General features: G+C 35.4%; 1 protein-coding gene across 1 annotated transcript; it reads left to right on the forward strand.

The window, feature by feature from the left end:
* Nucleotides 1–4,979: 4,979 nt before the first annotated feature.
* On the forward strand, nt 4,980–15,055 carry LOC133294644 (pyruvate kinase 1, cytosolic-like). The gene is made up of 16 exons (XM_061493350.1): nt 4,980–5,142; nt 6,110–6,206; nt 6,664–6,761; nt 6,918–7,073; nt 8,400–8,477; nt 9,314–9,445; nt 9,815–9,892; nt 10,097–10,168; nt 10,304–10,393; nt 10,594–10,738; nt 11,129–11,217; nt 11,977–12,072; nt 12,226–12,293; nt 12,485–12,584; nt 13,367–13,426; nt 14,576–15,055. Exons 1-16 carry the CDS (start codon nt 5,074–5,076, stop codon nt 14,726–14,728), a joined length of 1,581 nt encoding a protein of 526 aa, XP_061349334.1. The 5' UTR covers nt 4,980–5,073; the 3' UTR covers nt 14,729–15,055.
* Nucleotides 15,056–16,263: the final 1,208 nt, after the last annotated feature.

Below are 16,263 nucleotides of genomic sequence, written 5' to 3' on the forward strand. Positions count from 1 at the left end.
GGAGTAAAAATCCGAGCCCACATAATGTGTCTCCTTACCACAATTTGAAAAAGAAACTACATCGGAGTATGAAAAAAAACATGCAAAACCGGAAGGAGAAAAATTCCGGCAAAGTTTCAGTGCAGAAAAATTGGATCCGTTTTCTGAAGGTGTAAATAGACACTGACCAGTCACGATGAACAGTCGCCGGCGGTAAATAGACACTAACTGGTCACGATGAACAGGTACAACCGGTGACTGTTCATCGTGACCCAAAGGGCCAATCTAGGAGAGTGAGGTGAGAGCTTATAAACTCTCCCACTTCCTACTATTTGTCCAATGTGGGACTTTGTTAAAACTCACACACCTCTTCAACTTCCCTCTTCTCTTTTCTTTATTAACCCACTTCTTATTCATAACCAATAGATCATTGTTCATTAATTCCAACAATACTCTCACCCCTCACCTGCTCAGTTTCGAGTTCATAAATTTAAATTAGCATCCATCCAAAAGTTGGGAATTGATGATGTTTAAAATTCATATGATCTCCTCATATGGAATATATACATCTATATCCGGGTTCATAAATTTTAATTGGACTTCATTTATTTAATGTTAATAAAGAGAAGGATAAACAAAAAAAATAAAAAAATTCACACTTGACAGTTGACATTACACTTAAGGTGCTGTTTGGTTGGGGGTTTCTTAAAATTTTCTCATCCAAATCAAGCTGGCAATTGTTGATTTCCTTGTTTGGTAGAGAGTTTCTTAAAATTTCCCCATCTATTCATATTGCATAGCTATTCAGATTCGGCCTTTGAAATGGAGCAATTATCACTGTTTAAAAAGCTTTCTTCGATGTGGCTTTCCTTAATTAGATGGGTAAATGGCAAAACGTGAAAGTTGACCCTGTAAAGAACCTTGGGATACACTACCCCAAAAGCTAGCTCAAAGGGTGAGAGTGCCCAAGGCCTTATAGACTCTACATTAGTTGCACATACAACCAATGTGGGACTATATATCTCAACACGCCCCCTCACTCGAAAGCCCTTTGGGCTTGAAGTGTGGACAATGCAACAGGCCCAACCTACCTGTGCTAAGAAACTCCACAAGAGAAAGTGGGGGGCGGCGAGGCTCTGATACCATGTAAAGAACCTTGGGATACACCACCCCAAAAGCTAGCTCAAAGGGTGAGAGTGCCCAAGGCCTTATAGACTCTACATTAGTTGCACATACAACCAATGTGGGACTATATATCTCAACATGACAGATGCCTGTCGAACTGACATGGGTGGTTGCCATATTCTCCTTCAAATTTGGGCATGGATACGATTCCCACCCATTGCTCCACCCTTTCCTCCTCATCCAGAGCCGGGCACACATTATGGATGCCGGTATGATTTATTTACTTCATTTGATTTCGATAATGTATGGTTGATAATGTATATACTAACTGTATACTTCTTGATTATGATTGATAATGAATGTTTCTGATTGACAAGTTTAATACTGTAGAAAAGTTTAAACCTCATGAGGTCACCCATTATCGGGCAACATTGGACACACTCTGTAGAGATGAGGTTAGGTGTTGGATACTTACGATGTTGTTATTTCTCTATGGGTTTATTTTTTTTTGTAACTCTATATATTGTTTCGCTTTTTTTTTGTAAGTGGTGTGGCAGCCATATATCGATTATGAGTGGCTTGACGTGACTCTAGAGCAGCAGTACCTGTGGCTTGCTACCACACCTATTATCTACTTCCACACAGTAGAGGCATGTCAACCGGATAGGTGCATGCGACAGTTCGGTCTTGATCAACCCATCCCGCAAAAATCTAGAAAGTTGAGAGGGATACATGATCATACTCTACGGGGGAAGGTTGAAGAGAACTGGAGACGTAAGCTGAGGGCTCACATTGATCGATGGAATACCAGGATTCAGCATATTGTACTGCCACCTCCATTATATGGTTTGATGTCACCTAATCATACGTACATTGAGTGGTTCGGAGAGAGGGGAAAGCACTACATATCTCGGAGGGCAGCAAAGATAGGCCGCTTGGTGAGTTTTGTACATATTTTACATTTGTTTCACATTTCTAACATGATTTCATAATATGCAGATTGACGGTCTTGAAATGCTTTATCATGCAACAACGGCAGAGGAGTTTCCTCGATTTGGCCTAGAGTATATCCACGAGGAGATTGGCCGGATTATTGGAATGTTTCGTGAGAGTTCACGAGTTGATGAGCCTGGACCTGAGGCACCCCCCGTGCAGACACAGCCTGATCCTTAGTTGATTGTGGATGTTCCTCGTAATAGACGGGAGGGACGCGGATTAGGACGTAGACGTGAGAGAGTTGCTGCTGAGCCTGTCCCGATTATGGCATCGAGACCAGTGGTCGAGACTCAGGGATGGTTCAGACCTCCAGTCATTGGTCCTACTTACGGGTCACAGCCGATTTATCATCACGGATCGCAATATGCGGCAGATCCTAGTCAGGCGGCGTCTGAGCATCCTTACATGAGTGGACAGAAGCTAGTTTTCCAGGAGAGTTCGATGGCTATGGCAGGAGCGGATCCGGCATCCTCGCAGCCTGATTTCCATCCATATTCACAGGGACTTGATGTCGATTACCCTTTTTGGTCTGCAGAGGACACGATTGAGTTGTATCGCTCTGTAGGCCTTGTTACAGAGAGCAATGACAGTGGGGAGACTCTAGCCATAGATTCTCACAGTCAGGGACACACCCCTTTTGATGTGCCAGGCAGTAGTGCAGGACCATCAGATGATTTCATCCGTGCGGCGATGGATGACTTCCACACTCCACCACCACAGGCTCATCAGGGAGACCCAGTATGGGACAGACGTATACTGCTAGATAGGGATGCACGACATAGGCCATGGCCACCGTGGTCGTAGTTTCATTGCCATTTGGAGTATTCACTATGTTGTGGACTGTTTCATATTGTTATTATTTTGTTATTTTGTATTAGTTATGACTGTAGCATGTTGTTATTTTGTGGACGCTACATTATTATATTATTTGGACTATTCACTATGCTTTATTATTTATGTTTTGTTTGTCGTCCTTTGCACATTTATGTTACGGTAACTAATAGCATCAGTTACTTAATAATACAAGAAAAAAAACATACATAAACGGAACGTAAAAAGTCTGCCGTAACGGACATTACAATTCAAGCAATAACATAACCAACAGCAAAATAATGACATAATATGTATCTCAGTCGTTTCTCCCACGACTTGGACATCGCCGACGATTATGGCCGCGTTCCTTGCAAAGTCCACACCTGATATGGCTCTGGCTTGTCTCAACTTCATCCATCTCGTTGCGGATGCGAGTTGACTTTGGACGACCTTTTGCACGCAACATAGTAGAATCAGGAATAATCTTTGGACCACTAATTTCAGGTATTGCTTCCTCGTTTCCGATTGGCTCCCACGAAAAAGAATAAGCCTCGACCAAGTTAGTTATCAAAAAGACGTCGTCAACGTAAGTGAACGCACTCTGCCTAACACTTAACGCAGCAGCAACGACGTGACTACACGGATACTTAAATGCCTTAAACTTTCCACACTGACAGTATCTCTATGGGAGGTTGACATAATATGAACGCTCCCAACCTTCGTCAACCTCGAAGACAGTATGTTCAACATTGTATGCACGAACGTGGTGGCCTGTTGCATCTACCTGGTTCTTCTTGACCAATTCAACAACAACTTTGGAGTGATGATGAGCTGATTGAAGTTGTGCAACAACATTTGTTCCTCTCTCAACAAAATATGCAACCAATCTGCTATATGTATGCTTAACCAATGCTGTTATAGGCATATTTCTGCCCCCCTTCAAAACCCTATTAACAGATTCAGCCAAATTTGTTGTCATATGACCGTACCTCCGTCCCTCAATATCGTAGGCGCGCAACCACTTTTCCTTAGGAATCGCATCAATCCACTTAGCAATTTGAGGACTACTTTCACGGAAACTCGCAAGATTCCTTTCAAAATCAACCATGGCTGGTTGCAAAATTCTTCCATTATCATCTCCAAGTCTTCATCGTCAAGCACTTTCAAACTAATGTATTTATCACCTTGCCACACCCTTGTCGTGATCTCAGTGATACATTGGTTGTCTGGAAGACTTAACTTCTGCCGAATTCTCTGATGCAGTTCGCCAATGGTTGTGTTGCGTTGAATACGTGTCGGCCTTTTTTCTCCTTCGAAGATGACACCTCGTCGACCTTCTACCTTCCTACTATTGTAATATAACACAACACGAACAAAATCAGGATTTGAGCTCATTTTTAAATAGAATAAGAAATAAAATTCAAATATTAAATTAAAGATAAGGGAATGTTGGTGGAGAAGAAAGATATGAAGAGTGAGAGAAGAGGTGTGAATTGAATGGAGGTGGTGGAGAAATATATAGAGCACACATGACGCCCAAAAGTGACGTCACATTGTGCAGTAGATGTGTAATTTTTTACAAAATAACATTAAATGCATAATTATTTAATTTAAATGCATTATTTTAATTTTTTTGCCCAATACACACATAAAAAGTAGGGTAGAGTTAAAAAAGAAAAAGCATAGCAAACTTTAACGTCTTGAAGAATAGCAGGTATTAGCTAACACTCAGCTACCTGTATTTTGTAGCCGTTTGTTTAGTTGAGTCAAATATCGTGTTCTGTTCGAGTGTGCAGTGTCGCCACCAGTATTAGACAACAACATAAACAAAACAGACGTTGACACATAGATATTGAATCCAAAACCCTCTTCGGTTTTCGTTTTCCTTTGTTTTATTATTTTATTATTTTAATGTTTATGTTGTTTCTTACCTTCCCCACGTTATAGACCTCACTTTGTATTTTTTCTAGCACAGTTGACACTGTCGCTTCAACCATTCACTTTGAAACACAGACAGATTTACTTTTTAACTTTCCTTGTTCTATTCCTTTACTTACTTTGTACGATACTTTCTTAAATTGATTGTCACTCTCTCTCTCTCTCCCTCTCTCATATTTTGCTTCTTCCTTTCTCCTTTGAGTGGTTCAGTGATCAGTGAAAATGCAGTCTAGCCCTTTGCTTCTTGAGGAACCTATTAGGATGGCTTCCATCCTAGAACCATCCAAGCCTGTAAGCATTTCCTTCTCTCTATCTCTCTCTATCTCTTTTCTTTTGAAGTTTTGTTTTGTTGGTTTTACTAATATTGTCTTGTTGTAAGTAAGTTCTGTGATTATGAGAAAGCAATCAACTTTTAGTGACCCTTTGACTGGGTGGCTTTGGTGATGATGCTTTTGATTGCTAAATGCTAAGGAATTTTGCAGATCAAGTTGAAAAATGACTGTGATTGATGAAATGAAAGACACTTTTACTCTGGCAATTGGTGTTATTTATATACTATTACTAGCTACTATGGGTTGTGTTGGTTCTACTAATCTTGTCTTCTTTTAAGCACTGTGATTCTGAGTAAGAGGTCTACTTTTGGTAACCTACTTGTTGTTTTCATTTTAGAGTTTATGTGTGAGTATTGATGCTTTTTCTTTTGGTTACTAAGGAATTTGGTAGATCGAGTTATAAAATGACCGTCGTGGATGAAATGAAAGACACTTTTAATCTGACAAGTGGTGTTATTTTTATCTTAGCAAATCTGGGTTGAGTTAGAGTTTTCTAGTCAATTTGATTTGGAGTCCAAGCAATAGTGTGTTTTGAAATATTATTTGTGCTTGTTTCTATGAAAAGGATATGGTGCTGGTTCTTCAAGCTTTGAGGAGAGGAAGTTGAAAACTCTCACGAAATTGATAACTTCTTCTTCGTATTTATTTATTTATTTAATGGAAGGTGGTGTCAATTTAAGTTTGGAGGGGCGATGGTTTATGTAATTTACTCTTTAGGTTATTTCATTGTTTTTCACATGCGTTTTGGTGAAACAAAAGAAAATGTTAGTCTTTGTGCTATGGAAATTAAATAGAGAGTTGACATATTAAAAGAAAGGGTTTTTAATATACAATTCGAAGAGAATTTTTGGTCCTTATTCAATGAAGGTTTTCATTTTTTGTGTCAATTTGGACTTTGATTGAAGTGTTTGAAATGCATTCTGCAGACTTTCTTTCCAGCTATGACAAAAATTATTGGTACACTTGGTCCAAAGTCACGATCAGTTGAGACAATTTCCCGTTGCCTTGATGCAGGAATGTCTGGTAATGTTCCGTTACAACAATTGGTTGTTTGTGATCGTTGTTTAAAAACTAATAGTTGTTTTTTTATTATTTTTGTCAGATTGACCTCACTGTTTCTCCTCTTTCAGTAAAAGGACATTAAGATGGGGGGTTTTGGTTATTTTTTTTTCTCTTATTGCCATGTTGTCAGAAAATTAGAATAGCGCACTCAATTGGAATCAACTGTGTTTTAGACCAAGCTGGAAGGTAGTAGTTTCCGAAAAAAGCTTAAGTTTGAGGGGAAAGAAATACAAATAACCTATTTCCTTCTATCCTGTCTCTGTTTTTTCGCTTTGGGGAAAACACATATCATGAATGAATTGAATGGTTTTGTTTTGTTGTTCTTTCATTATAGTTCCGAGTGGCCCTTTCATGTCTATGGTCTGTTTCTGAGTCATCTGTTTTGTAATCTGATTCTTCGTTTCTCACCATGTGCTAGTGGCAAGGTTTGACTTCTCATGGGGTGATCCAGAATACCACCAAGAGACATTGGAAAATTTAAGGGCTGCTATCAAGAGTACCAAGAAACTCTGCGCGGTAAACTTGTCATATGTTTGCTGTTTATTTATTTAACGTACATACATGCCTATGATGACTTGTACATTAGCTTCTATCTTTAAATGTATTTTCCAGATGTACAAATACCTTCTCAAGGGTAATTAATGTAACACATACATTTTGGTCCAATTCCAGGTTATGCTAGATACTGTGGGTCCAGAATTGCAAGTTGTAAATCAAACCGATCGTCCAATTTCCCTTCAAGAAGACACATTGGTAGTCTTAACTCCGGATCAAAAGAAAGAAGCTACTTCAAATCTCTTACCAGTAAATTTTAGTGGGCTATCAAAGGTCTGTGTACCTTTTCTTTGTATTTCAGATTTATTGGGTCTGCAACATATTTCTGTTGAATAAGTCTGTTGGGTTCTGCCTATTTATGTCAAAGTAACTACATGCTTGTTATCCTCTTGCACATGTGAAATTGAACTTATCAGTTGTTCTTTTGTTGCATCTTTGCGTTTCATACAGAATATACTGTATAAGGTGTTCTGTGATTCTTAACTGTGGTCTATGGAATGATTGGTTTGGTATCATCGATTTCTGTATAGACCCGGATAATTTTCTTTCTTTCTTTCTTCATATTTTTAGTTTCAGACCAAATTAAAAATCATTCCATAATTGATAGGGATTTTCTGTGGCATTTTTTATAATTCTGAATTTTCATTGTGGCCCTTTTGAATGGCTCAACTGCTCAAGTTCTTTAATTTCTTGACTGGTCAAGCCTTTGTTTTACATTGCTTTTATAAATCACTTTGTACTGACTAGCAAGAAAATATGCCCCATAACATCATCTGATGTACAGAAACTTATTGTTTCTTATATTGTACTGGTAGTCTGGTACCAGCTAGTGCTAAATGTTCAAAAGAAGAATAAATCAGCCATGTGTCAGAGAAAGTTAGAGGACATCTGATATCTTTAAACTTACGGATTTTATTACCATGGCATCTTCGGAATCCCTAGTATCTTGATGGCAGATATATGTTGGATTCTTCAAAATCGCATTCATATGCTTGCTTGTGTGCGTGCATCTCTGCTTACTAGACCATTAAATTATACTGAAACCTGAGAAAATCAATGAATTTTTGAAAGTTAGATGGATTCAGGATTTTGCATGACAGATTTCCCCAGGAAGTAGAGAACAAGCATACTATCAACAACAGTACCACTGTGAAAAGTTTGAAATTTTTTCTTTTCGAAGATTCCCAGCAGTTTTTTTTTTTTTAATTCTAGCCTAAATATCCCACTAATGATTTAGTAATAGCTTATTATTTATTTTGTATTTTTTTGGCATCAGGAAGAGACATGCCATACATTTTTGCTTTTATAATATGCAAATCATAATTTTCCGTATGATAGTAATCAAGGGATTCTCATATTAGGTCATTAGCTCTAAGCCTTTAACCTGTCTGTTTGAGATGATTAGGAAAATTCATAAAGGTCATTGGACTTTTTATTTCTGTCTAACTTAATCTTATTTCTGCCTTTTGCTCTAAGTGGCTCTACAGGGGTGTTATGAGAGTTTGTGGGACTTCGTCTCTACTTTTTATATTTCTCATATTTTACTTTATTATGTGTACAATGTGGTATTTCCTAACTAAGGTGTCCATAATTATGCAGGCTGTGAAGAAGGGTGATACTATTTTTATTGGTAAATACCTGTTTACAGGAAGTGAAACAACTTCTGTATGGCTGGAGGTAATACAATCTTGGATTGACTAGTTCAATCTTCAATGCTTGTGCAAGTAGTTTATTCTGATTAAGTGATTATCTTAATAAGTTCAATTGCGTATGTTATTGGAATATCTTTCTTTTGGCATCCTTAGGGTATGTAATCCACTTATAGGCTAGCTATTCATCTATACTATTTTTTTGGCATCCTTAGGGTATGTAATGCACTTATAGGCTAGCTATTCATCTATACTATTTATAAAAGCATGATGATCGGAGATGCTCATTGAAATGAGGTACCTCGTATACTATCGTGTGTTGGAATTACACATCCTTACAATTTTTGCAAAGAAGATAATATATGGTAATTACGTAAATACAATTTTCATTATCCCATGTATATAGATTATGGACATTTACAATATCAAGTTCTATTCAATTCCATTATGAAGCACATAAAATGGGAAGTATTTTTACCTGGATTTTATATTATTTTAGTTCTTTTTTTTTTTCATTTTTTTCATTCTTATTAGATGTAGCTTTATTTAATTGTTTAGATTATAGTTTTGCATGATTTTAACATATCTAGTAGGCATTGCCTTATATTTGTTTCCATTTCCCTCTTTTCTTACTTGACCTCTTTTGTCATTCTTCTCTCTTTGTTTATTATTCTCTTAGTCTACATTACTGCTCTATAATTGAAAGTTTGTTTTGCATCAAATAATGGACTTGCCACATGCACGCTGCTTTCTAGGAAGCATTATATTAAACAGAGTGCAGAAAGTAGGATAATGCTGATACTCAAAGTCAGAATTATACTATTTTATTACTGTCAGTCAAGAAGTTTTGGTTTCACAATGCAGGTCAGTGAGGTGGATGGGGATGATGTCACTTGTCTCGTAAAAAACTCTGCTACACTCTCTGGGTCATTGTATACTTTACATGTCTCTCAGATTCGTATTGATCTTCCTACTCTTACTGATAAGGATAAGGAGGTAACAACAAGAACTTTGTGTGCACATAGTAGTGAGATTGACATAATATGGTTTAGTAGCCAATATACTTTAGTTCCTTGATTTAATCAATGCTTGAAACTCTTAAATTTTTGTTATAAAATGGCTTATCTTTCTGTTTGTTTGTCAATATGAATAATGGTTTATTTATTTGGCAATCCAAAATATTAAATGTATGTGTACACTGTTTACTCAACAGATGTGGTAAATTACTTTATCTGCACCAATCACAAAAGTATAACTGGTTTGAGTTGCCCCTTTTCCGGTCACTAATAGGAAATAACTTTTTGTTATTATCTTGTAATTTTGTGAATCTAAATGTTCCTGTCGACATTTTACTCACTAACTCAGGTTATAAGCTCATGGGGTGTTCGGAACAATATAGACTTCCTTTCATTATATACACGGCACACTGAAGATGTTCGCCATGTAAGGGATATTCCTAATAGGTTTTATCTTATGTCTAATTTATTATTATTTTTATCATGTCTTTCCCATTTCTCCCATATTAATGCAACTTCTAATTTTGCCTAGTTTTTATAACACTGTTCATTAAAGTGAATCATTTTCTTTTTTAACTTTCCTCAGCACAAAAATAAATAAATACCAATGCCTGATTTTTTTCATTTGCAGGCCCGTGAGTTTCTCTCAAAATTTGGTGACCTCAAGCAGACACATATTTATGCAAAGATTGAAAATATAGAGGTAAGAAACTTCAAGATCCTTTGAACAATATACTCTCCGCTTCTATAACAGACAAATGCAGTAGTTTGAGATCCTTTGGTGAGTGTGCTTAACTGTGATTCTAAAATGCATCTTTCTTCTGTAAAATTCTTAAAGGGAATAAAACATTTTGATGAGATATTGAGAGAAGCAGACGGTATCATCCTCTCTCGTGGAAATTTAGGGATAGACCTCCCACCTGAGAAGGTCAGCATTTACTTCTGGATAGAAAAAATATATGAAATTTACTTACAGTGAGATAATAGTTGCTATTATATGTTTCCATTTTGTTTAGTTGTAGTTTTCAGCATCACAGGAGATTTGTGTCTGCATATGGTTTTTACAGCATTCCTTTTTCTCTCCAGTGTGAAATTTTACTAGAATCTTGCATATTATGGATTTGACAGGTGTTTTTATTCCAAAAAGCTGCTATTTACAAGTGCAACATGGCTGGAAAGCCAGTTGTTGTCACACGTGTTGTGGATACTATGACTGATAATCTAAGACCTACTCGTGCTGAAGCAACTGATGTTGCCAATGCAGTGTTGGATGGTAATTTTTTTTTTTCCTGATCTGAATTCCTTTTTGTCATATTTGTGAATCTTGTTTAATTTATTTTGATTATGATTGCGTCTCTCGCATTTAGTAATACATATCATGTTATTACATAATATTCTTTTAGTTTACTCCTTAATATTCCTTTACCTACTGAAGGGGAGCCGTGGCACAACGATTGATGTTGTCGCCATGTGATCCAGAGGTTACAGGTTCGAATCATGTAATCAGTTTAGGCTGCCTATTAATAGACCCACAGAACGGTGGCAGAAGCTTTATAGCACCAAATTGCCCCCCTTTTTTTCTTATTTGTGTTCATCTCTTTATGCATAAGTATGCCGTGCACCTTTCATGTCTAAATTTGTTTTCTTCTTTCTTTTGGATCAGGCAGTGATGCAATTCTCCTTGGGGCTGAGACCCTACGGGGATTATACCCTGTAGAGACCATTTCTACAGTTGGAAAAATTTGTGCTGAGGTAGGTTTCTGCTTTACCTTTAAATAGCATTCCTATCACACTTTCCTCCATAAAAAAAAAAATATATTCCTCACTTTGGTTAGATATTTGGGGTAAATATGTTCAATTTTGCAATTATAAAAGTTTTCCTATTGGAAACCCATCTCTCATCCTCTGTTGCTTTGAATTGATTTCTTGTTATTCTTACATAGTTTCCTCCTAGTGCATATTTTATAATTTATGGCTGTGCCCTGCTGCCAGTTCACAAAATCATTTCCAAAGTCTAAGCTTCATTGCTTTGTCATCATTTGCTTCTTACAACATTTGTGTATGTTCATTTCCTTGGTCATAGCCCTTCTTGATATCTTGTTTTCTGCTTCTTGTTATAATGGTAATTGCTGCTATCCACAAAATGATTTAATTTGTTTTACGAATTTATTAAGATATACTTTAATTAAAGATATTATCTCACTCGCATATTTTGTCTTCAGAAGTAATTTGTCTTGGCTATTCATAATTGTGTAATTATATACTTTTCTTTGATCTTTAAAAATCTGTGCCAACAAATTTGAAACAATCTTTTTCTTCTTTTTTCTGTCTTGCTGATGTGATCTATGAAAATGATGATCTATGAAACAACTTGTTGAGTTCGAAAACATTATTACAATGCTTCCTGTTTTCGGTGAAGTGTCAAGATTACTTCCCTTCTCGGGATTCTTCTCCAGCCCCACCCTCTAAAAGAAGAAATGTAAACTGAAATTAATGAGCCGCTATGTGCAGGCAGAGAAAGTTTATAATCAAGATTTGTTTTATAAGAAGGCTGTCAAATGTATGGGAGAGCCAATGAGCCACTTGGAAGCAATAGCATCCTCTGCGGTACATTTCTTGGTTGCACTACTGATTTTATTTATTTTTGGATTGTTTTATGATGTTTTTTCCACCAACATTCTTCTATTCACTTGCTCAAGGGATTATGTACTGATTGAAGAACATATTGGGAAGTAAATTTCTTTTTGCTGAAACATACAGGTTCGAGCAGCCATCAAGGTTAAGGCCTCTGTTATTATCTGCTTCACTTCATCTGGAAGAGCTGCAAGGTTTCATTTTATCTCCTTTTATGACTCCCCTTTGTTAAAATAACTTCTCGTTTTTTGGGGTTATTGGTGCAAGATCTCACATTTGTTGATTTCTTTCTTTCGGTAATTTAGTTCCATGTTGGATTTAAGTCATTGACAGTCATGTTCTATTGTATTGCAGTTTTGATATATCATATTGTGTGTTTATGTAGGTTGATTGCTAAGTACAGACCAACTATGCCTGTGATATCTGTTGTCATTCCTCAATTGAAGACAAATCAATTGCGCTGGACATTCACTGGTGCTTTTGAGGTATATAATTGACATTAGATTTACATCAGTTGTTGAAACTGAATTGGGCAACTGAACTAAATGTAGCAAGTGTTTTTGAGTATATAATTGACATTAGCTTTACAATTGTATCGGCATCTTTTATAGTTCTTGATAAAAAGTTTATAAATAGTTTTATATTTTTATGCACATATTATCAACTTTCTTGGATAGAGTTCCTAATCGTCGCAGGATCATCAATTCCAGTTTTATGTCAAATTTGATTTTTTTTTTTTTTTTTTTTGGGGGGGTGGGACACTTTTTTAGGTTCATTGTTTAAAAGAGCAAGGTCAATTTGAATATTTTTCTTACTTGAAATACATATGAAAGTAGAAGATATTTCATCAGTTGTTTTTAATTACTGAAAATCTATCTTGTGAATACCTGGCCATGGGGTTAACATTTTGTCCTTCTAAAGTATAAATAGTACTGATCAAACAAGTAATGCTTTCAAACTTCACTGTGGAGAATCATTATGCATTAACATGAAAAATAAAAAATAAAGAAATTGCTTGTTAGCTTTCATTAACACATGGGAAGAAACATGGTTTATGCTAGTACTTTATTTGATAGTGAAAATGATTTCATAAAAAATGCTGCTGTTCTATGCCCATATGCATATTTCTTTTCTGCTTCAATTATCTATTAGTGTTTTCTTATTTCAATTAAACTGAAAGTTTGTCTTTGCTTGACTTGCATTACAAAATTTGACATTGAAACTAATCAGTTGTTGCTATGTGTTTCCTTTTATGACCCTATGGCAGGCTAGGCAATCACTTATTGTGAGGGGTCTTTTCCCTATGCTTGCAGATCCACGACACCCAGTAAGTATTATTCAATGTTGATTTATATAGCGATGTAAAATGGGGAAGAGGAAGAGGAACCAAAGAACAATATAAAAAACTCAAATTCTTATTATACAATTTCAATATCTAAAATCTAAAAACAAATAACGTGCTTTATATAAGGCTAATCAAATAAACCTAATTCTACTAGCATAACTCGAGACTCAAGAAATCCAAATTCAAAATAGGAATAAAATGCTAATCCAACTAGAAATAAGATATTCCAAGGCCCAAAACAATCACACCCTAAACCCTAATTAACATTAAAATCCCTAATTACCAGATTGAGATCTATTATAAAATCAACTTCATTCTACATTATGTCCTATTTGTTTTACGTGATAGGACTATTATTGGGACACCCAGTTGTCTATTTACACTCCCATTAACTACTTTCACTTTGAAAATCTTTAATTTCCCTCAATTAAAAAAAAGCCAATCCTTAATTATATTTCTTTTTTTTTTTGGTACATATCACAATTTTTTTTTCTATTTGCACATTCATATTTAATTGGGGACAATTCAGGAAATTGGAAGTAAAAGTAATTAATGGGATTGAAAATAGACACAATAGGAAGTGTCCATAGGTTGCCCTATTCTATGATATCACTTTTCCTGTCTTTTGCTTTCCCTTTTCATAAGGAATTCTATGATTATTTTAATTTGATCTTTTTTTATTCCGAAAATTTGGGTTAGCCATTGCAAAATGTAAAATTGATTGTTATTTAGTATTGCTAGGATATGCTTCGGGAAAGGATATTGTAACAACCAAGTTGTGTTACTACCAATCAATCTCACCGTTAGATCGATTATGTTGATCCAACGGTTATATTTATTTCCATCTTTGTATGGTCATGATTTTTCAAATTTAATACTTTATATTTATTTTCACCTTTGTATGATTATGATTTCTCATATTTAATGCTTTCACTTTAAATATGGAGAATCATAACCGTACAAAGATGGAAATAACTATAACTGTTGAATCAACATAATTGATCTAACAGTGAAATTGATTGATAGTAACATGGTAGTAACACAACTTGGTTGTTATAATATCATTCCCCATGTTTGTCATATTGCAGTATAGAGTTGTTAAACTTATGTGATTTTGTGACTTGGGTGCAGGCCGAGTCTAATAGTGGAACAAATGAATCAATTTTGAAGGTTGCTTTAGACCATGGCAAGGCTTTTGGCGTCATAAGGCCACATGACCGAGTTGTTGTTTGCCAGAAAGTTGGTGACTCATCAGTTGTGAAGATTATTGAGCTCGAAGATTAGAACTTTCATGTCATTTGTGGGTGCATGATAAAACTCCTGACGCTTTGATTCTTGCATTGTATGTTTCATTTAGTAATAAACACACTAAAGATACATATTATAGAGGTAGCCTAACACTTATTTTGCTGAATTGAGTCATGGAATCCAGTTCTACTAGTTATTGAGTGATTTTTTTTATTTTTTTTATTTTTTTTTGTAATAAGTTATTGAGTGATTTAGAGTGGCTGTGCAGCTTCTCTTTTGTTGTGTTTGGTATTGAGTCCTCTGAACAGTGGGAAGGAAATTTTGTTGTTTGATTGTTTTTAGAGGCTAAAGCAGGTTTGAACAATGATGGTATGGAAATTGAAAAATGTTATATCAATATTTTCTGAAATTGTGCTTTATTTTTCCTTTTTGGGGTTTTGTATATTGACCATCAGCCGTAGTTAATTCTTTTTTTAATTTCTTTTTCCGTATCTTTCCTCGAAAGCTATTTTCCTCTAATACCATTTTTGTTAATGAGATTCAATGATGCATTATTCTACATTTTTTTTAATCATACTAATACTGGGTGACATATTCGTCACTTGATTCATACGACTACTACTACTATTATTTACTCAAAAATTTATCAAAATACATGTCTACCTCTCCAAAATATTACCTACAATGGACATTCTTCATTCACTATGGTGCGAAAATTGCGCCACGAGTGATTTCTAGCAAACTTAATTTAAAAGTCATTTGAATCGATAGTCCGTTATTATATCTGGTAATTCATGTCTCATATGTGGCCTGCAATAGCTAAATGTGTTTATTCGAAAAGAGTTTATAATAACTTACCCAAAAAAAAGAGTTTATAATTAAAATCTTTTCGAGAGCTTTTAAAATAAAAAATGAGTATTTTCTAAAAATTAAGCTAAACAAACGTGTATGAATATTGGGCCAAAAAGTTGAGCAAGTTTAAGACATGGAGTGATGCAAGGAAAGATGGACTTTAAGTTCAGGATGAAAGGGTTTGAATGAAATCCAATTCCGAAATCAAGTAATCCTCAAAGGTTCATTATCATTTGATTTGTGGGTCTGGGACGTGTTGATATGTTGGCTAGTTTTATTAGCAGGCCATCCAAATTTGTAACTGAAATTGGTTATCTTCTAATCGATTTAATTGTAAAACAAAAATGGATGAATCACTTGCCACTTTGCAGAAATCCTTTTTGAAACCAAATTTTAAATATTCTTTTGCCAAATTTCTGTTGCTTTTTAATCAAATAATAATCTTAGTTTATCACATTTTTTTGGTGAATACCGTTATTGATAACATTTTAGGGGTACTTTCAATTTTAGAAGCTTTGGCAAACAAACAATTTTAAAGAAAATAATTAACTAAAGTCCAGATTTATGAATGCTAGGGATCAACTTTACTTGACAAATTGTAGAAGAAAAATGGAACTCCTTTAGAGCTTGAATAATAAGACAGTTCATCTATTATTTTCTAATAAGTCAATGAACGGGCTAAAGTCAAATCTTTGGCTTTAATCTGCCGATGGCTAAGT

This window comes from Gastrolobium bilobum, unplaced genomic scaffold (assembly GCF_033153095.1).
Source record: "Gastrolobium bilobum isolate Gb01-03AN ecotype WA unplaced genomic scaffold, APGP_CSIRO_Gbil_v1 utg1377, whole genome shotgun sequence".
Lineage (NCBI taxonomy): Eukaryota > Viridiplantae > Streptophyta > Magnoliopsida > Fabales > Fabaceae > Gastrolobium > Gastrolobium bilobum.

Coding starts and splice junctions, on each gene's coding strand:
- LOC133294644 (XM_061493350.1), top strand. CDS start 5,074: ATGCAGTCTAGCCCTTTGCTTCTTGAGGAACCTATTAGGATGGCTTCC. Junction 5,143..6,109: donor TCCTAGAACCATCCAAGCCT/GTAAGCATTTCC, acceptor TGCATTCTGCAG/ACTTTCTTTCCAGCTATGAC. Junction 9,446..9,814: donor TTACTGATAAGGATAAGGAG/GTAACAACAAGA, acceptor TCACTAACTCAG/GTTATAAGCTCATGGGGTGT.